Genomic DNA, 14825 nt, shown 5'->3' with positions numbered 1-14825 from the left:
ATGCATTATAACTTTTAAGAATAGGTAAGTTGTCCACAATTCTTTTGTAACTTTCTTATATTTTTTTCTTTATAAATTTCTTATATTTTTCCAAATATTAACAGTTTAGATATTATTTTTTGTAGTCAATATCTTAATCACTATATGTATGTATAGATACCAAATTTAAAAGGCGCTGCTCGTGCAACGCGCGTGTGTATACATACATACGCATACACATGCAAGCAAATTAGCTTTATTTTTAAAGATTGTTATCGCTACTCCGTTACAACATTTTTTTGTTACACACATGGATGTGACATTGGATAAGTATGTTCCATTTAAAAATACGTATTAAAATAGTATCAACAGTCGGAGATAATGTGTGTCAATTTTTTTAATTAGAAAGATTGTGAGAATCCTTTTTTCTAAATAAACACAAAAAATTCATGGGAAATTTAAAAATTCGATTATAAAATATACAAATTTTAAATACGATATAGCTTCTGTAAAAGCATAGTTCAGTTATGCTTAAAGGTTATATGATAACTGCGTTCTTGATTGCAGTTACATATTCATCTTTTCCATACGCAAATGAACGTAAAGTAAGTATAGGCACAATTAGTAATTAAATGTGATATTTGATATTTATTTTTATGCCCGTATATTCATCATTCATTTATCAATATTTCTTATAAAAATAGAGCCCTATATTTAATTTATTTTATTAAAAAAATTTTTTGCTTACAGTATATCTGTGATGCTGATGGTTGTAAAATATTAACAAATAATTTGGATAATAATGTCTCATCTATAAAATATTGTACAAGCGAAGATATTTCCACTGATGTTAATTTTTCAATAATAGAAAATAAAAATGAAGCTTTTGAATCTCCTGGTAAATAATAATATATATTTATATCCAGATTTTCTGGAAACATTTAAAAAATTTTTTTATATATATATACCTTAGACTAATTATTTTTAAATTTTTAAATATATATATTTAAATATATATATATTATTATTTAAATGTATATATATAATAATAATAACATTTTAAGTATAAATAAAATCTATTTATATTACATTATAAAATTTTTAAATCATATTTAATGTTTCACAGCTATTATACAGATTAATCTTAAACCACCAAAAAGTATATGTAAATATGTATTAACTTTGTTAACTAATGCATCAACTAGTGAAGAAAAGTGTGTGAATTATAAATTTCACAACTCTTATGGAAGTGAAACTCATACTAGGAGTACCATATGGTTTGTTTCAGATAAACAGTATCAGGTAATAACTTTTAATTTTGACATGGTATAAAATGAATAATTTGTTGGAAGATTTAACATCTATTCTTTGTTTTTTAGAACACTATTGGAATTTTTGTTCCATATATATTTACCGCATGTTATTCTGTTCAATTTTCTTTTGATAAGGATGTAAAGATGTTAAAACATAATAAATTCATAAAAACTAAATATAAACAAACAGAAATCATGACACCAATATTTGAATGTACATATGACTATAATATTGATAAGTAAGTTTATATTGTAAGTTATAGATTGATTAATTTGTACAATATCTATTAAGAAAATCGTTATATAATATTTTTATGTCATATTTTCTTAAATATTAGAATTTTATTTAAATTTTGAAAATTTGATAAATTTAGAAAAATGGGACGTCTTGAGGTACTCCTTTATAAACCTATGGTTACAGCTGGAGTAATAAGGTTGGGAAAACTTTGGTATGATTCATTTGGAAATGAAAGCTGTCCTTTTAATAAGAAAGAATTTCCTAATGCTGTTTGGAGCTTCGATGTTTTGGTAAAATTTTAATAATACATAATATATAGATTGATGATGTTTCATATTATTGTGAAATATTTAGACTCTTGTGTATATGTTAAGTTATAATTTGATAATGTAAGTAAACTAAATTTTTATAAAATTTATATATTATTTTTAGAACAGTTATTTAGGAGATAAAAGTTATAACTTTAATACAACTTTGGTAAGTCTTATGTTTGATATTTTTCAGTTATACTCTAATATACTGTTATGTAATTAAAATTTGTTATTTGATTATTAGTTAACAAATGAAATATATAATAGAAATTTGACATTTCAAACTGAAATTTCACAAAAGGTAAATTATTGTGTTTCAATATTTTTATATCGTGATATAAGATGTCAAGAATACACTTTATGGAAACCACCTGACATATGTTCTTGGTACCAAAGTAAGTAAACTGATATTATTATATTCATATATCTTTCTTAATTTGTTGCTTAAGATAGTCAATATTTCCCAGTTTGAATTTAGATGTATAATAACTTTTTCATTGCTATGTAGTAAAATATAATGGATGTTTTATTTACAGATTGTCAAGATATTACTATTTCAACTTTTGGTGTACCAACTAAAATTAATTCTGATACTACTTCTTATTCATACCTGCTAATTACTATTATTACATTAACTATATTTGCAATTATTGGAATTATGTATCTCATCTATATCATACATATTTATAGTAATCAAGGAAAAAGTTTTCATAGAAATATTTTCAATAGAAATGTTCTTAAAACTAATGAAACTAAATATAAAAAAAAAGAAAAATTTGAAGACGCCAATGTTAAAAATACAGATATTATATTGCTATATCCTAAGGGTTCTGAATCGTTTATGGCATTGATGGCAGATTTTCGCGGACTACTTAGCCATGTTTGCCGGTGTGTTGTAAGTTATTTACAATAATATACAGTTTAAGAAAGACTGTAAAGATATAATTTACTACAATTGAAGATGTGATTTTCTATTACAATGTAACATTGATTAACTGTAATATCTATATACCTTACAGGTACACGATTGGTATGATGGCATGGAGTGGAATTATGTGGCTGAGGTCGGTGCTTTTGATTGGTTTGCAGAAATGCTCCATAAAGAATGCCGTGTTGTTTGGGTAGATACTCCAATAACGCGTGCATTAATCACACAAAGATTTAACAATAGTTTATCTCTTAAAAATTTAGAACAGTATAGTTTTGTAAATATTGGCGATTTCCGTGACGCAGTATTTCCTACAGTATTTAATTTATCTAAACGTGATATCGGAAAATCAACATTACATGAGCCTAAACATTTTATTGTACGGTTAGTACAAATTTTATAGTTACTACTTTTATTTAAATAAAAGTAGCATTTATATTACCTTTTTATATTTTGCAGATTAAAAAAATTTGACAATTTTGAAAACGATAATGATCCTTTTGTTGATTTGTCTCCGCATATGAGATACTTTATACCTCAGGATTTAAACTTGCTGTGTTCTGATTTGTAAGTTTTCATTACCAGAAATACGTTTATGTAATAATTTTATTATAGAAGATAATATAATGTTATGACGTTCAATAAGTAATATAATATACATATTACATATATTTAAAAAAAATACATTAATATTGCTATCCATGAAAGTATGAATATTGTATACCTTTTTCGTACCGGTGCCGATATTATTATATTATCAGCTTTTACAGTGTATATATGTATTTTAGGTCAGCAGTGGACTTAAATATTATTGTGCCATTCACAAGCCAAGAAGATCTTATAAAACAACATTTACATTATGTAAAATTAGATTTTTATAAATAAATATCTCAATTATTTATAACTGTTTATAACAATTAGTATTTCTAGTTGTAAGTAAACTACCCCTACTTAAAATTACTAAAGTCCGACATGTCCCTATACAGTATTAATGGCTATTCAACATTTTAAAAGTCTTATATTTAAATTTGTTGACAAAATATTTGAATTTATGAATAAGAAATATAACAATCCAATTTGATGCTAAATGCTAATGGAAAATTTAATTGTTTTATATTTATGCATAAATTAGAAACACGTGCCCAAATAATTCAAGCATGAGAAATATTTTTCTAGGGGAAAGATATGTTTTTGTCTTTCAGAATGACTGACGAGCGGCAACTATTTGTTTATAGATCTATATGTTATAAATAAGGTTGAATAAAGTATGAAAGTTTAAAAGGAATTAGTAATGAAAACAATATGCCGAACATTACTAATTGAATGTTTATTCAAGTTTCAATTCACTTCATTAATGGAAACATACATAATAATAGCAGTTATTTAAACTCGATGTCTGTTCTGTTAATTGTTGACAAAATATGAATATTATTTGCATTCAATTGATTTTTTAAGTAATTGTTAAAATTACGTACTTTCAATGATTTTTATTATTTGACGTCTTTCTTATGGTTAGATATTTTCATTTGAACATAACCAACATATAATCTCAAAAAGATGAAACGTTTGAAGAGTGAATTAATTAATGCTACAATTGAATCATATTTAAAACGACGTCATTATCAGGCAGGTTACGTTCTTATTTTTACTAAAAAAATGTTATTTGAAGTTGAATTACAACTATTAAATTGACATAACCTCTTGTTATTTTCAAATATCTATTATAGACTAGCGACATTTTTTGTAAAGGCAATCAAATACATTGCCGAACAAGTGATGAAATGACTCTGAATGCAACTGCTGCTTCTGCCACTTCCCAAGATAATTCAATTATTTTTAGTGCCATTAGCATTGATGTTACTGCTGCAGATCAAGCGTATCAACGGTATATCTCTTTAAATTTTTGTTATATCTGTTTCAGTATATTAAATTAATTATATATAATCTTTACTGAGAGATTTCATTTTTAAAATATATTTTTTTCTCTAGGTTGAAGATGTGGGTAAATATTGTACTCGATGATAAATTAAAAATGGAATTAAAAGGGCTTCTATACCCTGTATTTTGTCACTTGTATTTAGAGATGCTACATACTGGTAACAGGCAAGCAGCAATTCAATTTCTAAAATCACATCAAAATGAATTTAACAGTGAAACAGAGAAAGATTTTTTAGAAGAACTATCCAGTGTATTTTCAGTACAAGATATTGAATTAAGACCTTTAGTTAATTCATTTAGAACTAGAAAATATAAAGTGGATATGTCAGATGTTGCTCACTTATGTCTTCAACAATTTCTTTCAAAACATGGTCATATAATATTAATGCAGGTAACATTATAAAAAATGTTATATATTGATTACAAAATAATTATTTATTTATTTTATTTTTTATTATATATATAATATAAAATATAATAATTTAATAATTATTTTATTTTTAGATAATAAACACTCATGTAACAATAATTAAGAAAATGGATGTGCCTGAAACAGACACAGAAGGATGTGAAGATGCAAGTATACGCTCTGAGGTGGGGATTAATGGATATGTAGAACAACCATCAGGTACTGGAGCTGACCGTGAAATGAGAGAATTACAAGAGGCTATAAGATTAATTCGAAATAATGCTCATCAACCTCTACGAATATTTGCAGTAAATAATGCTGTTGAAAAGTAATTACATATATAGGAATTTATTTATCTAGGAAATTAATTTTGTTGAAGGTCAATGTAGTAATAATTAGAAAATTGCAGAAGTCATATAAAATTTATTTATTTATTTATTTTTATAGTGCAAGTAGTGGTGTCATTCCACCCAATATGGACAAATTAGCAGTAGGATTTAGTACTACAGAGATTAGGCTGTGGGGTATAAATGAAACAGTATTAATTAAGCCAAAGTATGAAGAACCTTCCTTCACATTTGCCTCTGATATTCCATTTTTACATAAATTTTATGATACATCAGATAGAATGTAAGTTTCTATAATTTCAAAATCTTTTTAAATTTCAGTACACTAAGTACATAGAACAATATAACATTATACAATTTTGTATTTCATCTTAAGGACCGAAGGAGGGGCAGTGATACTTAGAGGACATACAGATATTGTACATGATTTAAGGTTTATTCCAGAATCGGATATATTACTTTCTGTATCTAGTGATAAAGATATGAGGGCATGGAGACTTAATGATTACACATGTGCCGCAATTTATAGGTACGTATTTAAATTGATTATGATACACTATAACTAAAATGTAATTTGTTACAGTGGTCATAATTATCCTATATGGTGTATGGATCTTAGTGTATTTAATCTATATGTAGCAACTGGTTCTCATGACAGAACTGCCAAATTATGGTCTTTAGATAGGATATTTCCATTACGTATATTTGCCGGTCACTTTTTAGATATAAATGTATGTATTTCAAAAATATAAAAAAAAATATTTCCTTTTATATATTCAGAGATTCATATACTTAAAAAAATATGTAAAAAATAAATTTAAAATTTGCATTAATTTTGTTATATATTATATTATTTTGTAGTGTGTCAAATTTCACCCAAACGCTCGATATTTAGCGACTGGGTCTGCTGATAAGACTGTGAGATTATGGGATAAGGACGACGGAAATCTATTAAGGGTATATATAGGCGCGCAGTCAACGATTTATAGTTTAGCTTTTAGTCCAGATGGGAAATATTTGGCAGCTGCAGGTAAGACAGTTTATAATAATATTTCGTAAAATAATATGTATTTCGTAATTTATTAATTGAGACTCTACTCTAGGCGATGACAAATCTATTTCTATTTGGGATTTATCAACTAACGCATTGTTAACTGAACTTAAAGGCCACGAAGACACGATTATGAATTTAGACTGGAGTTATGATGGTCAATACATTGCTAGTGGAAGTTTGGATGGCACTATTCGTTTATGGCCTACACATGATTATGTTAAAATTGTTAATAGGTAATTTTTAATACTACAAATTGAAAAGATATTTATTTTTAATATCGAAACTATATTTTAATTGTACTGTTTTACAGCAATTCATCAAGTCTAGTACCTGAAACAGAATCACCACAAATATTCTCAACTTATTGCTCGAGTATCCTTTCTTTACGTTATTACAATAAAAATAATTCGCTCGTGTGCATTGGAACAGTGGACAATTTGTAATATACGGAAAGAAAAGAATATTAAATACGATATATTTGTAAATCCCGTCTTTTATTATTCCTTGTAAGTGTTATTACACGGGGAAATATATATTTAATACTGCAACACCATAACACAAAAACGCTAAATCTTACTATTAAAACCATTTAATATATTATGTAACAAATGTTGAAGTAATTTGTTTGGCATAAAATCCGAGAAAGAAGATAAATGTAAACCATAATATCGACCGCCATGTTTCGATATTTCTAGTTATTCGTAACGGCTCAGTTGTTCGTATACTGAAAACAAAACGTTTAGCAAACGTTAAGTATTTTTTGAAAGGTTCGCTTTCTTATATTTCATTATAATTTTAGATATTTAATATTAACTAATAGGTTTCTGTATTTTATTTAATTATATACCATTTTTTATTAAATGAGTAATTACCATGATTTTATCTGCTTCTCAACAGTTTTAGTTACACTTGATTCCAAGAAAGAATTTTGTTTAATAATTGATCGATCTTTATCCCTTGTATTACCGGCTATGTTACAATTCATACTACTAATGTTATTACTTTGGTCGTTTCTTAAGAGATTGTTATTTTCTTCAATGGAATTTCTCCGCGGCTCAGTGTGTTCAAAAATGTCACGTAATTCCACGACACTATTTGTGCTGCTAAAATATGGAAATATCATTTCATTTATTTTTCTTATCGTTTTAAATATGTTATATTATTGTTAGACAGCGGAATAAGAAAATAGTACAAACTCCGTTCGGTTTAATTTTTCGTTTTCCCACCTCTGCGTTTCGAAGCATAACGATGGCCGTCTTAAGTTAACTCTTCCGGAAACAGAGTTACGTTGCCTAGGAGTTTCCTGAATTTAAAAAAAGAAAAAATTTCTCTATTTAACTGTAGCTTTTTCTTGTAATTTTTACACAAAAGATATAATAATATGACGGAAAGTATTGCCTTTATATCCTGTGCATTCAAGGGTCGCGAAATTGTAGCGATGCTCGCTCTTCTCCTAGTCATCTGTAAATCAAATTAGTTAAAAAAGAATTAATTAATAGCGAACATATTCTGTTGATAAATCTACAATTTCGCGCATATACAACGCAATATATTGTATCTTGTCTAATACATTACTAATTTTCAAACCATTGTTCGATTATTGCAGGGTAATCCATTTCTGTATCTAAGTTTAGGTAAATCATCTCCCACCTCTCCAGTAGTTTCTTCTATCATGATATTGTTCTTCAACAATATTTGTCTGAAAAATTATAATTTTTAAATATTATTAAATCGCCTTGAAAAGAAAGAAAATTATTTTTTATGGCAGATAATTTCTAACAACTAATTATCATTATATTTTATTTTTCAGAATGAGAAGAATACCAATTTAATTTATGAATATTGCGAGAAACACAATGAAATAAATAAACAAAAGGAAGTTTTGAGAAATATGCTTACTTGACTTCTGCGATATCTGCTGCCAGATTTTCGCATCTGGTTCGCAATAACTGCAAATACTTGTCACCTATGAAGATTGCTCGAGAGATTCTATGCTCCTGGTACACTGCTCCGAGTGTTTCAGCGGCGCAAGAAACTCTATGGGCCGAGCGTGCTATCATGTCTAACTGGTGACGGACGTTTTCTATTTTGTCTATCGACTCTTGATCCGTGCAAAGTGGACACAGACCCTTTAACGGAAAATAACAGGTAAATAATAATAATAATGATTAATAGTCTCTGAATATATAAAATTCTTTCAAAAATTGTAAAACGGTTTCGATATTAACGCTTTCTGAGTTTTTATGAATTGGCTGTATTAATTTATTGCAATGACAAATTAGTTTTTTCAAAAATATATATTTATATATTTTTATAATTGGTATAATTGATATTTGGAGAAATTGACAAGAGATCGATTCATGAACAACAGCGATGAGTTAAAGATGGAAGAAGGTAATAAATTATATTTACGTTTATATCTTCTTGCATCTTTTGAATTTCATTCATAAAGTTTCGTTCCGATTGATCTCGTTGACGAAGCGATAATGCTATCCTCTTATGCAGAGTGATCCTATCCGTACTAAGTCCTATCGAAAATGCAATATATTTGCGCTGAAATTAAGAAAGCGGGTCGATATTTACACAGAATAAAACTAAATGTACACTCGTTAATTTCGTAATGTTACGTATATCTGATAACTTATTAACCTCGAGCTCGTTCTCTGGTATATTTTCCCTGTAACAAACAAAGAGGAAAAAGAGATAGAATTAATTCAGATCTGAAAATGCATATACGCTATCGTTTAACGAAAACAGTTGGGCATTCGCGCTTATCTTCGACCGAATGCAATCGAGTCAGCAAATCATTGATGAAAGGATTTCTAATGATTTAATCTTTTTTTCAAGACGAGTCCCATATTTAAGTAAATAGAATATTCAATATTTGATAATTTCATATTCAATGAAGAAACTATTTTAGTAGCATGTAAATGGTTGACGAGATAGTGGATTTTAAAATTCCATCCACGTGAAAAAGGTGAAATGTGACGTACGTATGTTTCCCCTGTAGTTTTCGGATAGAGAATATACATTGGAATAAATTAAAAAGATAGTACTTTGACTCATGTGTACCTGTATACACTGTCTATATCATTGGAGCACGATAATCCCATGATTTGTAACCTAGTGTCATTGAAGCTAGGAAAAGCTGGAAATTTCTCTTGTTCTTCATCGAGCGATTCCTCTTCTTTGACGCATCTGCAACGACGTTTCGTACGATGGTATCGTTCGCAGTCGCCTTCCGACAGAGATCTCCTTACGGCAAAAAGTTTCTAGTGGCAAACGATATCAAACGATACACACACATATATTCGCGAAGAATATCATTTCGTTTCTTAAACAGATACCGAGTTTTCAGCGTTTTTCGGTTTCTCTATAAATATCTCAATGCGCGAAATCGAAAGGGAATTTCAGTAAAAGCGTCCGTACGCTTTATTTCGAATTTCCCGAACTGTTATATGTGCTTCGCGTTTTGCTTCTAGAACAAATATTATTTTTCCTATCGAACGGAATAGATCGCCAGATGTAATGCGACCATGTGGTACAGCTACGACTCAAGGTACATACATACACAATATTTCAAACGTCTGGCAATGCCGAAGGTCTCCATCGCAAATGCCAGCGCAGTTTATCAATTTTTCTTCCTTTTTTTCTCGCAGATTAGATTATATTCTAAGATCGGAACCGTCTAGCGGTAAATCATTCATTTCGAAGAAATAACTACGAGCATTTTTAATACGTTTCGAGAGATAATTAAGAATAATATTCAATCTACCTATATTGCAGGTATATACATTGTAAGTATTTGCATGTGAAGTAAATACCTTCGTTTTCCTACAAAATGACTTTTTATCAGTTTTTGCATCTTATTTTCATAATATCGAACCTTTATAATTACATAACAGGATCTAAATACATATTCTGTGATTATACATATTTCGTGTAACCACCGTATGCATTAGGACACCTATTCGTTATATTTATTGAAAACTTAACTTTATTTCATTTAGTATTTTACGCCATAAAATCAATTAATTACTATATTACAATTATAGCATAAAATAAATAAATTATACAAATGTATAACAAGATGGGAATGATCTATGATAAAGTAACCAGAAAATAAAAATGATGATAGCGTTCAATTCATCAGCAGGTGTCTTAATGCTTGTCACCAGTAATATACGTTTCGATATTTTTGCGGAAAACAAGTATACTTTCTATAGGAATAAAAAGAACAAGTGATATTTTAAAAGGATTACCAACTTGTCTCTCCACTCGTTCCGGACAAAGTTCCTCAACATCCTCCGCCACTTTTTGATCATGGATTTCTCTTAAGTTGAATTTCCTGGACTGTTCACCAATCGAGATAGACGATAAGGTTTGTGACAACGGGCTGTTACTTTTCGATCGTGACCTCTCATTCTTTGTCTCGTTTCGCGTACATATCGTGGCGTGCACGGTCCGTTCGATCGAATCGTCCTCGCTATCGGAACCCATCGAGCTATCCTCGTGACTCGACATTTCGGCATCGACTGATGTATATTTCCCAAGACGACGGGCACCCGACGCGTTCACAAACGAGCGGGGATACTCCGAATCTTTGATCTTAACCAGATCTGCGAATCAGAGAGAAATAGATCTCCAACAATATACATCTTATTGTATTTTTAGGTTTTTTAACTTGATCGAGCTGTGTATAGATTTTCTGCGATTTACCGGTGCACGTGATGGCTCGCGAACATGCTGAACGCGTTTGCGGTGAATTTCCATGTTGCGGCTCGGCCGTTCCATTGGCAGCAGAGCTGTTCGTTTCAGCGTTTCCAACTTTTTCTTTCGCGAATGATCGAATAGTATTGGTTAGGTTGGGTGACGAATTGGTTTGGCGCGAATTGATCACGGCATTTTCGTCGGCGACCTGTGATCGAAAGACAACAATCATTAAGAGTAAGAAGATTATTTTTAACTCTTAACGGTCCACTGGTGGGTTCTAACTTTAGACTAGACTCGGTTTAGCTGTCTGATAAATCATGTAATATATATAACATAGTTCTGTGGAATACACGATGATGCTGGAAATTGGGCCAAGGTTTTGTTCCTTTTCCTTCTTTTTTTCGGTTTCTAGATGATATGTGAAAGCGATACAATTTTGGAATTCTGTACACGTTGCGTTATAACCCTTAACTATAGATCATTCGTAAGGAGTCTTTATTCCATTACTATAATATGATAATATGTAAGAGTTTTAGAAGATTTAACGTTCGAGCATTTTCAATTGTATAAAATCAACAAACAAATACGTATGATCAAATAAAAGAGATATATCAGGAAACCACCGCGCAGAAGTATTTAAAAGACGATTCATTTCCGAATGAGTTCGTTCTTTATTGCGACCGGAATAATCCTAAGAAAAATATTTTCGATGCAGTAGATTCAGCGAAGTTCTACGAAATTAATTCGACTCGCAAATCGTATCAGAGAATCAGTTTGCCATGAAAACAGTCCGACTGAAATATCCTCCAAGGGAAAATACCAACAGGAACCATTAAGAGTTAAATCGGGAGACTCATAACAATCACGGTCCTTATTAAGTTTTCCAATCTTTTATATAATAACACTTTCTTCTATATTCTATTTATCCATTGTAACATATCGAAGAAAAATTAATTTGTTAAATGGATTGTCTTTTAACCGGACATATATCTAACGTTGTTCTACGTTAAATGTTTTCTTCAAAAACGTTAAAAATTTCTTTTGTCTAGTAAATTCGAGGTCCGCAGCAGGGTCGATTTCAGTCACATCGATTTCAATTCTTGCAAATACGAATGCGAAGCGTTTTATACGTTTTATCTTAAACATAAAATCAAACATATATAAAGAAGTACGGCTCCCTAGATAAAGATATTATTAAGACTGAAAGATTACGATCTCAATGACGAGCTAGTCTCGTCTGCCCTAGTTGATAGATCGAAGACGTTGAGATATTCTTTTGCTTTTATAAAGAAAGATAAACATAGCCAAGGATCGTTTTTGTTACGAGTTTTTGTTACGGCTTACTTTGTACTCGTAATTCCCATTGTTATTCAACTTATAGTGTTTCCCGATTGACGTCTCGGTAATTGTGGCGTAATTATCGACGATCGTGTCCTCTAGAACTTGTGGCAGCTTGAACCCTATCGGAGATAATGATCCAGCTTTCGAAACTTGCTCGTTATTCGACGAGGGCTTTTCGCTGAGCCGACTCGGTGAGGAGCAGCTCAAAAACTTCCCGTTCTCGTTCAACGAACGATAATCATCGACGAAGTGTCTTTCCTGCAAACTCGCTGGTTGATCGATCTGACCATTCTTCGAATCAGCGTCCTCTCGAGTTCTTTCGATTTGTACGGACGGGCTGCTTGACGTTCTTCGAAAATCCAGCGTCTGTTTCTCCTTCTCTTGATCGACCTGCGCGATCATGTCGAACGATCGATAAAATACAGACAATTTTCGTTTTGGAATTTTCGATAGGTCAGTGTCGTTCGATGTCATATAATTTGTCGCCTTTATAGAGGTTCGTTGCTTTTGATCTGCGTCCATTTCTTGTGATCGAGGCTGTTTCTCATTATCACTCGTGGATTCGTCCATTTGATGGTTTTTAATTTCCACGGGTTGTTTTAACGGCTCTTCACCGTGATATCGCTATTCCTTTTGGACGTTTCACTTTTTTCTTATCTATTTAAATCACAATTCTCTAGTATCATATTTGTATATTGCAATTAGATTAATGGATTCTTATGCGAATATCTTTATGGAGATTCGTTTCACGAACGAGATACTCAGCAAATTGTTGCGATTATTTTTCACGATTACGATGAATTTAGTGGGATTCGATAATGTGAATTCACTGAAAAGAAATTACAGAATCAGATGCGTTGCCGCAATGTTGGGTTCTTAATGAGTTAAGTCTAAAGATCGTATTAGCCATTAAACCTCGATCAAGCACAGATATATCGTTATTATTATTATTATTTAAATTATAAGGAAAGATATGAACACACACATTGGAATATTTTTGAATTATCTTACAATTAGAATAATCTATCTGCATTGTAGAACCATGAGAAATCAGCATACGCAAGAGACGCGGTTATAGTATGATATTCAATTCCCAGTGCGGGCAAGTTCGCGAAACACCCACGGAAAGTTGTAACACAGTTAACAGCACGGTGCTAAGGAGATTATTGCGTAATACCGAGCGGCGTATCAATGCCAACGAGTAAAGAGTGTAGCGACCCGCGCGTCAAATGAACCAGAACATTTTAATCAACGAGGATGGGAACGCGCGGTCCGTTTTACAGTTGCCTTTTCCTCCTGCCGATATAAACAGTTTGCATACATTAGGCCTGTACGTTAATTAGAACCGTCACCGATTTATCCAATTTAGCGCGGTGATCATACCATTGAAGCAATAAATTGGCTTGTCCTTGCCACTGGATGGACTAATGTTAAAGCAGCGCGTTAAACATCCACATGTGCCCGCAACTCCTACGCGTCAGCTCATTAAGACATACGTACGTGCATGTGTATGTAGCTCGCCGATTTAGATCGCTGTTCAAAAGTATTTTGCGTATTTGTTCAATTCTGACGGAATACGTTCTAATTCCAAAGACGGATCGAGTATCTTAATTACAAAATTAGTATTGTCTAATTTGTATTGCGTAATTTGTATTAATATTGTATTGAATATTGTCTTCAAAAGTTTATGTGCAATAACAAAGTTTGTCAGATCTTACAGAATTATCTTGGTACTTGACAAAGTTCCGATTCTTTAATCTTTGAATTAGGAGTCGCAACTGATAAACATACCGTCGATATTGGTACAGTCAACGATGCGAATAAAAGAATTGTATGTTGGTAAATGAGGATTTCATTTCCGTTATTGATACTTCATCATTATGACATTGGAAAAGTGATTTTAAAGAGACTAGTGAATATGCAACGGGATACTGGCACCTCTGACGATAAGAATCAAATAAGTTACGGATTTTTCAACAAGATTTATAACAAAACAAATTTCAGAAATTTCTTTACCCCCGGACTGTCTATTAGTTGCAAAACACAGATAAAATAAAAAAATTCTTCTAAGCTTATAAAAGGACCATTCCTGTTAATATGCAAGCAGCGATACTTAAAAATGATTGGACGAAAATCAATAGATATATTGGATATTAATATACTGTTGGACAATTTTTAAACGTATAATTACAATTTACTGTTTGTTAATTCTACAAGCTATTTATTTATCTACCGTGCTTCAAATCAACTAAAA

General features: G+C 30.7%; 4 protein-coding genes across 9 annotated transcripts in view; 3 read left to right on the top strand and 1 right to left on the bottom strand.

Moving 5' to 3' along the window:
* The first annotated feature begins 90 nt into the window (after positions 1-90).
* On the top strand, positions 91-3673 carry LOC126919861 (uncharacterized). Its single transcript, XM_050729505.1, has 12 exons — positions 91-309; positions 385-584; positions 730-877; positions 1106-1281; positions 1359-1531; positions 1667-1820; positions 1963-2007; positions 2086-2236; positions 2378-2736; positions 2861-3153; positions 3229-3336; positions 3558-3673. The coding sequence occupies exons 2-12, from the start codon at positions 507-509 to the stop codon at positions 3652-3654; spliced, it is 1782 nt and encodes a 593-aa protein (XP_050585462.1). The 5' UTR covers positions 91-309; positions 385-506; the 3' UTR covers positions 3655-3673.
* Positions 3674-3941: 268 nt separating this feature from the next.
* LOC126919862 (TAF5-like RNA polymerase II p300/CBP-associated factor-associated factor 65 kDa subunit 5L) lies at positions 3942-7002 on the top strand. Of its 2 annotated transcripts, none has more exons than XM_050729506.1 (10): positions 3942-4395; positions 4497-4654; positions 4759-5098; positions 5212-5444; positions 5564-5746; positions 5840-5992; positions 6047-6194; positions 6325-6493; positions 6567-6750; positions 6828-7002. In XM_050729506.1, the coding sequence occupies exons 1-10, from the start codon at positions 4327-4329 to the stop codon at positions 6958-6960; spliced, it is 1770 nt and encodes a 589-aa protein (XP_050585463.1). In that variant the 5' UTR covers positions 3942-4326; the 3' UTR covers positions 6961-7002. The 2 variants fall into 2 exon arrangements, with proteins under 2 accessions (XP_050585463.1, XP_050585464.1); XM_050729507.1 differs by having other exon boundaries at positions 3944-4399.
* LOC126919855 (inositol 1,4,5-triphosphate receptor associated 2-like) overlaps positions 6993-14825 on the bottom strand; it is a 9770-nt gene continuing 1937 nt past the window's right edge. Inside the window, exons 1-13 of one of the 5 annotated variants that reach the window (XM_050729489.1) lie at positions 13583-14461; positions 12575-13400; positions 11237-11435; positions 10784-11136; positions 9590-9789; positions 9167-9194; positions 8930-9070; positions 8417-8646; positions 8105-8216; positions 7916-7978; positions 7714-7820; positions 7390-7620; positions 6993-7241 (exon numbers count right to left, since the gene is read on the bottom strand). In XM_050729489.1, coding sequence (XP_050585446.1) covers positions 7115-7241; positions 7390-7620; positions 7714-7820; positions 7916-7978; positions 8105-8216; positions 8417-8646; positions 8930-9070; positions 9167-9194; positions 9590-9789; positions 10784-11136; positions 11237-11435; positions 12575-13141 — 2358 coding nt within the window. In that variant the 5' untranslated portion in view covers positions 13142-13400; positions 13583-14461 and the 3' untranslated portion in view covers positions 6993-7114. Of the gene's footprint in view, positions 7242-7389; positions 7621-7713; positions 7821-7915; positions 7979-8104; positions 8217-8416; positions 8647-8929; positions 9071-9166; positions 9195-9589; positions 9790-10783; positions 11137-11236; positions 11436-12574; positions 13401-13582; positions 14462-14825 lie in introns of those variants that run through there. The other 4 variants (XM_050729491.1, XM_050729493.1, XM_050729492.1 and 1 more) reach the window with 4 other exon arrangements.
* Positions 8567-14825, top strand: part of LOC126919874 (serine protease snake-like) — a 17821-nt gene continuing 11562 nt past the window's right edge. Inside the window, exon 1 of the mRNA XM_050729532.1 lies at positions 8567-8665. The gene's annotated coding sequence lies outside the window, so the exon portion shown is untranslated. The remainder of the gene's footprint in view (positions 8666-14825) is intronic.

The sequence above is a fragment of the Bombus affinis genome, chromosome 8, assembly GCF_024516045.1.
Source record: "Bombus affinis isolate iyBomAffi1 chromosome 8, iyBomAffi1.2, whole genome shotgun sequence".
Taxonomy (NCBI): domain Eukaryota; kingdom Metazoa; phylum Arthropoda; class Insecta; order Hymenoptera; family Apidae; genus Bombus; species Bombus affinis.
Note: the sequence above shows the minus strand (reverse complement) of the source record. Positions and strands in the feature narration are given on the sequence as shown.

What these genes read in the sequence shown, in the direction of transcription:
- LOC126919861 (XM_050729505.1), top strand. Translation starts at nt 507, where the DNA reads ATGCTTAAAGGTTATATGATAACTGCGTTCTTGATTGCAGTTACATAT. An exon ending in CATACGCAAATGAACGTAAA is followed by an intron (nt 585 to 729) that starts GTAAGTATAGGC and finishes TTTTGCTTACAG; the next exon opens with TATATCTGTGATGCTGATGG. An exon ending in AACTTGCTGTGTTCTGATTT is followed by an intron (nt 3,337 to 3,557) that starts GTAAGTTTTCAT and finishes TATGTATTTTAG; the next exon opens with GTCAGCAGTGGACTTAAATA.
- LOC126919862 (XM_050729506.1), top strand. Translation starts at nt 4,327, where the DNA reads ATGAAACGTTTGAAGAGTGAATTAATTAATGCTACAATTGAATCATAT. An exon ending in GCAGATCAAGCGTATCAACG is followed by an intron (nt 4,655 to 4,758) that starts GTATATCTCTTT and finishes TTTTTTCTCTAG; the next exon opens with GTTGAAGATGTGGGTAAATA. An exon ending in ACATGTGCCGCAATTTATAG is followed by an intron (nt 5,993 to 6,046) that starts GTACGTATTTAA and finishes AATTTGTTACAG; the next exon opens with TGGTCATAATTATCCTATAT.